This window comes from Thalassophryne amazonica, chromosome 10 (genome assembly GCF_902500255.1).
Source record: "Thalassophryne amazonica chromosome 10, fThaAma1.1, whole genome shotgun sequence".
NCBI lineage: Eukaryota > Metazoa > Chordata > Actinopteri > Batrachoidiformes > Batrachoididae > Thalassophryne > Thalassophryne amazonica.
The window spans coordinates 64,650,148-64,660,068 of NC_047112.1; the positions used below are offsets into that span (position 1 = coordinate 64,650,148).

General features: G+C 43.2%; 1 protein-coding gene across 2 annotated transcripts in view; it reads left to right on the forward strand.

Annotated features, from left to right (window-relative positions):
- nr2f6b (nuclear receptor subfamily 2, group F, member 6b) overlaps positions 1-7,469 on the forward strand; it is a 54,991-nt gene extending 47,522 nt beyond the window's left edge. For both annotated transcript variants that reach the window (XM_034180135.1, XM_034180134.1), the window contains one exon: positions 6,391-7,469. In XM_034180135.1, the coding sequence (XP_034036026.1) occupies positions 6,391-6,665 (275 nt within the window). In that variant the 3' untranslated portion in view covers positions 6,666-7,469. The remainder of the gene's footprint in view (positions 1-6,390) is intronic.
- Positions 7,470-9,921: the final 2,452 nt, after the last annotated feature.

Genomic DNA, 9,921 nt, shown 5'->3' on the forward strand with positions numbered 1-9,921 from the left:
TGAATATCATAAACAGATTACTTAGATTTCTTAGATTACTTTGAGAAGAAAAATAGACGACATTAGGTTAAACATACCCCAGCATGCCTTAACCCAGCCACTACACCCTGCTATCGAGGTTGGTGTTATCACTGAGGTGTTACCTAGATTTACAGAATTTGATAGTATATCACTAGGTGTGCCGACAAATGTGTAACGTCTACTAAAAGCCCAAACTGCTTATTTGATTCTGTAACAACAAAACTGTTTAAGGACCTGTGGCCCACACTTGGGCCGACTGTGTTGGATATTATTAATCTGTAATTAACCTCTGGATCTGTTCTTAAATGTTTCAAATCTGCAGTGATTAAACCATTACTTAAGAAATGTAATCTTGACCCTAGTATATTGAAAAACTATAGGCTGATGTTAAATCTATCATTTTGCTCTAAAATTCTGGAAAACGTGGTTTCACAGCAGCTCGTGGATCACCTTACTGAGAATAATCTTTTTGAGTCATTGCAGTCTGCTTTTAGAACTCAGCCACATGGGGTGTGCAGCCAGTACATTCTGAGTGCTGGTCCCAAGCCCAGATAAATGAGAAGGATTGCGTCAGGAAGGGCATCCGGCGTAAAACAAGCCAACCCAACTATGCAGACTAAGAATCGAATTTCCATACCAGATCGGTCGCCGCCACCGGTGCTGTTGCCCAACAGGGTGCCGGATGGAAATTGGGCTACTGCTGGGTGAAGACGATGAAGAAGAGGAGGAGAATGTTTCAACAAACAGTGGGAGAAGAAGAAAATTAGAAGGGTGGAAATGAGAGTGGGGACTTTGAATGTTGGTAGTATGACTGGTAAAGATATGATGGAGAGGAGAAAGGTAGACATATTGTGTGTGCAAGAGACCAAGAGGAAGGGAAGTAAGAGCAGGAGCATCGGCGGTGGGTACAATTCGTTGTACCATGGTGAGGACAGGAAGAGAAATGGTGTTGCGGTCATTTTAAAGGAAGAGTATGTTAACAGTGTGTTGGATGGTAAGCGAGTGTCTGACAGGGTGATGAGCGTGAAGATAGAAATTGAAAGGGTGATGATGAATATCATCAGTGCATATGCCCCACGGTAGGTTGTGAGATGGAGGAGAAAGAAGATTTCTGGAGTGTGTTAGATGAGGTGGTGGAGAGTGTGCCCAAACATGAAAGTGGTGATAGGAGCGGACTTCAATGGGCATGTTGGTGAAGGGAACAGAGGTGATGAGGAAGTAATGGGTAGATATGCTATCAAGGCTAGGAATGGGGAAGGACAGATGGTCGTTGATTTTGCAAAAAGGATGGAAATGGCTGTGGTGAATACCTACTATAAGAAAAGGGAGGAGCACAGGGTAACATATAAGAGTGGAGGAAGGTGCATACAGGTGGACTACATTCTTTATAGGAGATGCAAGCTAAAAGAAATCAGAGACTGTAAGGTGGTGGCAGGAGAGAGTGTCGTTAGACAGCATAGGATGGTTGTTTGTAGGATGACTTTAGAGGTAAAAAAGAAGAAAAGAGTGAGAGCTCAACAAAGGATCAGATGGTGGAAGCTGAAGGAGGAAGACTGTTGTGTGAAATTTAGCGAGCAGGTGAGAGAAGCACTGGTTGGAGGGGAAACAATTTTGGACAACTGGAAAAGTACTGCAGATGTGGTGGGCTAGACAGCTAGGACATTGGAACAGTGACATCTGGACAGTGGAAGGAAGACTTGGTGGTGGAATGAAGGGGTCCAGGAAAGCATAAGGAGAAAGAGGTTGGGGAAAAATTTTGGGATAGTCGGAGAGATGAAGAAAGTAGACAGGAGTACAAGGAGATGCGGCATAAGGCGAAAAGAGAAGTGGCATAAGCGAATACAAGAAGTTGAATTGTAAGGAAGGAGAAAAGGACTTGTACCGATTGGCCAGACAAAGGGACAGAGCTGGAAAGGATGTGCAGCAGGTTAGGGTGGTAAAAGATTCACATGGTAATGTGCTGACAAGTGAGGAGTGTATGCTGAGAAGGTGGAGGGAATATTTTGAAGAGCTGATGAATAAAGAAAAAGCGAAAGAAAAGGCTGGATGATGTGGTGAGAGTAAATCAGGAAGTACAAGAGATTAGTAAGGAAGAAGTGAGGGCTGCTATGAAGAGGATGAAGAGTGGAAAGGCAGTTGGTCCAGATGACATTCCAGTGGAGGCATGGGAATGTCTAGGAGAGATGGCAGTAGAGCTTCTAACCAGATTGTTAATAAAATCTTGGAAAGTGAGAGGATGCCTGAGGAGTGGAGATGAAGTGTGCTGGTTCCTATTTTCAAGAACAAGGGGGATGTGCAGAGCTGCAGTAACTACAGAGGCATAAAGTTCATCAGCCACAGCATGAAGTTATGGGAAAGAGTAGTAGAAGCTAGGCTTAGAAAACAGGTGAAGCTCTGTGAGCAGCAATATGGTTTCATGGTGAGAACGAGCACTACAGATGCAATGTTTGCTTTGAGAATACTGTTGGAGAAGTACAGAGAAGGCCAGAAAGAGTTACATTGTGTGTTTGTGGACTTAGAAAAAGCTTATGATAGGGTGCCAAGAGAAGAGCTGTGGTATTGTATGAGGAAGTCTGGAGTGGCAGAGAAGTATGTTAGGGTAGTGCAGGATATGTACAAGAATAGTGTGACAGTGGTGAGATGCGCAGTCAGAATGACAGACTCATTCAAGGTGGAGGTGGGATTACACCAAGGATCAGCTCTGAGTCCTTTCTTGTTTGCAGTGGTGATGGACAGTTTGACGGATGAGATCAGACAGGAGTCCCCATGGATTATGATGTTTGCAGATGACATTGTGATCTGTAGTGAGAGTAGAGAGCAAGTTGAGTCTAGTCTGGAGAGGTGGAGATATGCTTTGGAGAGAAGGGGAATGAAAGTCAGTAGAAGCAAGACTGAGTACATGTGTGTGAATGGGAGGGAGCCCAGTGGAATAGTGCAGTTACAAGGAGTAGAACTGGTGAAAGTAGATGTTTAAATATTTGGGGTCAACTGTTCAAAGTAATGGAGAGTGTGGTAGAGAGGTGAAGAAGAGAGTGCAGGCAGGGAGGAGTGGGTGGAGAAAGGTGGCAGGAGTGATTTGTGACCAAAGAATATCAGCAAGAGTGAAGGGGAAAGTTTACAAGACAGTAGTGAGACCAGCTATGTTGTACGGCTTAGAGACGGTGGCACTAACAAAAAGACAGGAGGCAAAGCTGGAGGTGGCAGAGCTGAAGATGTTGAGATTCTCTTTGGGAGTGACAAGAATGGACAAGATTAGGAATGAACATATCAGAGGGACAGCTCAGGTGGGACGGTTTGGAGACAAACTCAGAGAGGCGAGATTGAGATGGTTTGGACATGTGCAGAGGAGGGACCCAGGGTATATAGGAAGAAGGATGCTGAGGATGGAGCCACCAGGCAGGAGGAGAAGAGGGAGGCCAAAGAGGAAGTTTATGGATGTGCTGAGGGAGGACATGCAGGTAGTTGGTGTGACAGAGGAAGACACAGAGGACAGGGTGAGATGGAAACGATTGATCTGCTGTGGCGACCCCTAACGGGAGCAGCCAAAAGACAAAGAAGAAGAAGCAGTCTGCTTTTAGAAAATATCATTCCAAAGAGACAGCTCTCACTAAAGTGGTGAATGATTCTGCTTGCAATGGATTCGGACACCACTAAGGTTCTGGTGCTGTTAGATCTTAGTGCTGCGTTTGATATGGTGCAACACCATATTCTACTCGATAGGCTGGAGAATCATTTTGGGATTACTGGGAATGCCCTTGCATGGTTGACATCATACCTGACCAGTCGTTCTCACTGTGTTTTGTACAGTAACACTACCTCTAACCTTAGTGACATGAAATTTGGGGTTCCGCAGGGATCCATCTTAGGCCCCCTGCTTTTCTCCCTTTATATTGCACCCTTTGGGCACATATTGCTGCGTTTTGGGATTACCTTTCATTGCTATGCTAATGATACTCAGTTGTACATACTGATAACTGCTGGTAATCTCATCGACGTAAAATCCTTAGAAGATTGCCTTGCATCAGTGAGAAGCTGGATATCTTGCAATTTCCTACTTTTAAACTAGACAAGACTGAAATGATGGTTCTTGGTCCAGTGAGACATTGGCATCAATTTGACCAGCTATTGATTAGCCTAGGCTCGTGTGACATACATCACACTGACCTTGGGGTAATTTTTGATCCTACATTGTCCTTTGACCTCCACATTAGAGATATTACGAGACCCTGCTGAGACCCTGATTCATGCATTTGTTTCTTATAGATTGGACTACTGCAATGTTGTATTTTCTGGTTTACCCCAGTCCAGCATTAGGGGTCTCCAATTGGTTCAAAATGCTGCTGCCAGACATTTGACAGGAAGCAGAAAGTTTGACCATGTTTGCCAATGAAGAGACCCATTTTGGCATCTCTTCACTGGCTTCTGTCCCTGTGAGCTCAGATTTTAAGGTTTTGCTTCTAACCTATAAAATTGTTCATGGACTGGCACCTCCCTACTTAGCTGACCTAATTCAACCCTACGTACCGGCCCGAGCTCTGCGTCCTCAGGGTGCAGGACTACTTTGTGTCCCTAGAATGAATAAGAAGTCTGTGGGTCTCTTATGGTGCACTTGATTTGTGGAATGATATCCCTATGGAGATAAAACAGTCAGACTCTGTAGAGACTTATTTTCCCTTTTGTATGGCCAGCATACTGGCATAGTATGGTACTATGCTTCCTACCCTTTTAAATTCATTTTATTAGCAAGCAGAGCGGGTCACGGCCTCAACTTTATCTAAATTCTGGGTCTTTTAGTGAAGCTTAGGGCTAGTGGCCGGTGATCACCTTAGTATTTCTTGTTTTTCTTTTGCTTAATTCTGACAAATTATACCTTATTTGTTGTCTTTCTGCCACCTGATTCTGTTTTTTCTCTCTCTCTCTGTGTGTGTTTGAGGTGCGGTTCCAGTTGGTGTCTTCTTCTGAAAGTCTCCCATCCTGGGCACCAGCATGGACTCCCAAAATTTCCTGTATATTTGTATTGTCAAGTGTGTCGGTAGTATGGCCCAAGCAGAGGGTCACCCCTTTGAGTCTGGCCTGCTTGAGGTTTCTTCCTCAAATCATCAGAGGGAGTTTTTTCTTACCACTATCACCTGTGTGCTTGCTCTAGAGGTTGGTAAGGTTAGACCTTAGTTGTGTGAAGCACCTTGAGGCAGCTTTGTTGTGATTTGGCACTATATAAATGAAATACGAGGTCTGTCCAAAAAGTATCGGATCTTTTTATTTTTTGCAAAAACCATATGGATTTGAATCATGTGTGATTGCATCAGCCAAGCTTGAACCTTCGTGTGCATGCGTGAGTTTTTTCACGCCTGTCGGTTGCGTCATTCGCCTGTGAGCAGGCTTTGTGTGAGCAGTGGTCCACCCTTCTCGTCGTTTTTTTATTGCGAATAAATGTCTGAACGATTTGGAGCTTTGCTGCATCAATTGTTTTCCAGAAACTGTGAGAGACCTCCAGGTGGACACCGTTCGAAAAATTAATATGGCTTTCAGGGACGATTTTATGGGGATTACACAGATTAAGGAGTGATCCAGACGGTTTAAAGACCGCCCACAACTGCTGAGAGCACACCGCGCTCCGAGCACCGATCGACAGGCTCCAACCCCGCTGGAACAACCAAATCATTTCCAACGTGAAGGCTTTGTTGATCCGGGACGTCGTCTGACTTTCACAAAAAGGCAGAAGGCGTGGACATCAGCACGTTTTTGGCACATTCCACTGTTACAGGAGTTTTTTTCATGGAAAGAAAAGTGGAGGGACACGCCACGGAGCCGTTCATTAAAAAAAAACACAAAAACCGCACAAAACCACCTCCGTGTTGGTCTCACAGGATGGCTTTCAGGTGGATTTCAGACGGCTGTCGGTTGCTTTTCAGTCGTGTGATTATCTGAGAAATTGAGCATGAGCTGGACATGCCCCAACATGTCCTGTGAGGCTTCATCATGGCGTTGCTTTGCGCCATGCGGCTCCACCGCGACGTTGGTGATGCCTGGTCAGTTATTAATTAAGATGTTCACCCAGTTTTACCCAAACCCAATTCCTGTCCAAATACCAGCACATAACACCTCCTTACCTCCTGCAAGATCTAGATTTTAAAAAGCTCCCACATAGACATCACACATCCCAGTGAAGAGAATCCCTCAGATGTGATCCAGCTTGAGATTTATTTCCAGTTCCATCAGTGTACAGGACCTTATGAACTCTGCAGTTCTCCTGCTTCTGCCTGGATGGCAGCCAAGGAACCTCCTGATCCTGATGGCTGCCTGCTGCTCTCATTACGAACCCATTCCATCTGACCTCCTATGTACAGCCTGTTTTTCTTTCACTTTCAGACGCATGTGGTCTGACCGACCCAGCCCACGTGGAGTCCCTGCAAGAGAAGGCCCAGGTAGCTCTGACTGAGTATGAAAGGGTGCAATACCCCAACCAGCCTCAACGCTTTGGCCGCCTTTTGCTCCGGCTGCCTGCCTTGCGCGCCGTGCCAGCCAACCTCATCTCTCAGCTCTTCTTCATGCGGTTGGTGGGCAAGACGCCCATTGAGACACTGATCCGCGACATGCAGCTATCAGGGAGCTCCATCAGCTGGCCTTATGCACCGGGACAGTGAGGACTGCTGAGGTCCAGAGTGAGACGGATCTGCAACAGCAACATACAGGGAACAGGAAAAAAGTACCGTATGTCTTTGTATATGCTTGCAGCACTTGTCTGTTTTGATATGAACTGTGTCTAATCTCTCTCCGTCTCATTCTGGAGGAACAAAAAAAACAGGGCTTTTAAAATGCAGACTTTTACTGTCCTCATAATCATTTAGGCACAAAACAGCACCCCCATCAGGCTGAAAACATGAATTTGAGGGCACTGCTTTGCACTTGTCCCTTTAATGTGGCCTTGCGCCTCTACTACCTCCTCCCACATCACCCTTTATGTGACTCCGTTTGAACCCAGGCCTTGATCTGTTTCATATGAGCATAATACAGCTGATCTACAGCTTCATAACTTTATATTTCAACTGTTATGCAGGTCAAAACAATTGCTATGTGGTAAAATCAGCAGATTTAGCTACACCAGCTGCACACCATACTTCATTCAAACCATGCATTGCATTGCACATTATACATAATTAAATAAAATGCAGCACACGTTAGCTACTAGCCATAGCAGACTATACAATAATGTTATTGGCACTGTGAAATCAGCAGGTAGACTGGTGCAACTTTTCAAACGCAGCCTGGACCCTCAAACAGTCACATCCCTGTCTAATATTATTACCTCGTGTTTAATGACAATGATTGTATAATGAAGTGTTCATGCGATGATACGCTAAATAAAAGACACTGAGTTGTGTTTATTGCTAAAACATATCAGTAATAATCTCACTTTAAGTTCTGCATGTTCATTGTCTTTTTCCAAATTGTGTAAAATTTGGGTTATGTGAGTACGAGTATTGTGTAATTCCCCCACCACACACAGATTATTGCTTGTAAATCAGTGCATTAAGACACAGCCTAATAAATAGAGGTCAGTTGTAATTATTATGCTTAATAAGGTACGCCAAGATTCAAGGTTTAAAGGTTTGTGGTGTCTGCTGGTGAAAAGATAAAGGTACGAGGTAATCGAGCTCAAACGACAAAAGGTGTCTGGTGTGTTTATATGTAAAAGGCATACAATAATCATGCTTCCTGATGCCACCCGGCGACTGACAGCTCATTGTTACTTGTTGGAATATAGTGATTTAACAGTGTAACTTTACATTTATAAGAATCATATTTTTATGACATTGCCAAACCAAAATGTACAAAAATTCATAAGACTGCTTTTACATTTCTCAAAATAAAGCACACACATTTTTCTGTAGGTGACTTCTGACTGACACTACACATAACTGAGAATTACAGTTTTAACAACCAGCACTGAGTATTAATAAATTTGCTTTGAACACAGACAGTTGTATCATATTTTAATCAAATTGTTGTTTTGTGAATATTGAGAACAGCCTGTTATATCATGTTTAACACAAACCACGAACACTGTACAGTATTCTCAAAATACTGACAGCATTAAAACATACAACTTGAGCACCGCGCTCGTAATGCGCAAAAACCTCCACCAACACTAGTTTCCCATTCCACAGAATTTTTAACTTTCAAGGTTAAAGTCCTGTTAGAATTTACTTTTCACATGCTAAATTCGATGTGATCAAATGTCAGGAGTATGTATTTAGTTCAAAAATTGAATCAAAGTTTTTGTTTTTTGTGGTGTTGTCAGGGTTTTTTTTTCCCCCCCAACTTTTTGGTTTCTGAATTCTTCACAGAACACTGGTTATCTTTGTTCTGCACAATTTGTCATTGCTTTTTGGCATCTGGTTTCTGACTGATAACAGGAAGATAGACAAACAGACTTAAAATTGGACCCTTGTTAACCACCAAAATGTGAATCAGCTGCAAATCGTGAATTATACACAAACCATTAATTGCAAAATGTGAATACTGAAAAAATATCTCCCAAAACATGAACGGAGCACTTAGAAATCATGGAGGGGTCTGAAATTTTCATCTTAGGTGCATGTCCACTGTGAGAGACATAATCTAAAAAAAAAACAAAAAAAACCCCGAAGATATCTGGAAATCACAATGTATGATTTTTTTAAATAATTCATTTGTATGTTACTGCAGGCAAGCAGCTTGATAGAAGACAATAGCTGTTATGATTATTTATTAGAAAGTGGAAGAAACACAAGATGACTGTCAATCTCCCTCGGTCTGCGATTCCATGCAAGATCTCACTTTGTGGAGTAAGGATGATTCTGAGAAAGCTCAGAACTACACAGGAGGACCTGGTCAATGACCTGAAGAGAGCTGGGACCACAGTCACAAAGATTACATTAGTAACACATGATGCTGTCATGGTTTAAAATCCTGCAGGGCAGCAAGGTCCCCCTGCTCAAGCCAGCACATGTCCAGGCCCGTTTGAAGTTCACCACTGACCATCTGGATGATCCAGAGGAGGCATGGGAGGAGGTCATGTGGTCAGATGAGACCAGAATAGAGCTTTTTGGAATCAACTCCACTTACCATGTTTAGAGGATGAGAACAACCCCAAGAAAACCATCCCAACCGTGAAGCATGGGGGTAGAAACATCATACTCTGGGGGTGCGTTTGACCTCTGTAATTGCAAACAAAGGCTACTGTACCAAATATTAACATTGATTTTCACAGGTGTTCAAACACTTATTTGCAGCAGTAATATACAAATAAATTATTAAAAAAAATCATACATTGTGATTTCCGGATTTTTTTTTTTTTTTAGAATGTCTCTCACAGTGGACATGCACCTAAGATGAAAATTTCAGATCCCTCCATGATTTCTAAGTGGGAGAACTTGCAAAATCGTAGGGTGTTCAAATACTTATTTTCCTCACTGTATATATATGTATATATATTTCAGTTTATGGATCAATAACAGCAGGAAATCTTGGTCACAAACCCTATCTCCACAAAAAAAAGTTTTTGTTTGTTTGTTTTGTTTTTTGGGGGGGGATGGGGTCACTGCAGCTGGCAGTGATCCCATCCCCCTCCCAGACCCACTCTGGGGACAGCAGCAGTAGGGGAATTTGACACCTGTCAAACAGTAACGCATGTGTCAAACAGAGGGAGGACAGACACCTCCCCTGGAGACTCCGGTAAAGTTAGAAAGATATTCACAGTTCGAAGTTCACGGCTCAATAAATCTGAAGTGAAACACTGTAGCAAAACAACACCCTAGTTTCTAACCCCAGGAAGGTAGACAACTAACTACAACCTTATTTTTATCCATATGTGCCGTCGTCTGAGCTGGAAAAATAACACTGATCTGAACAAGCAGA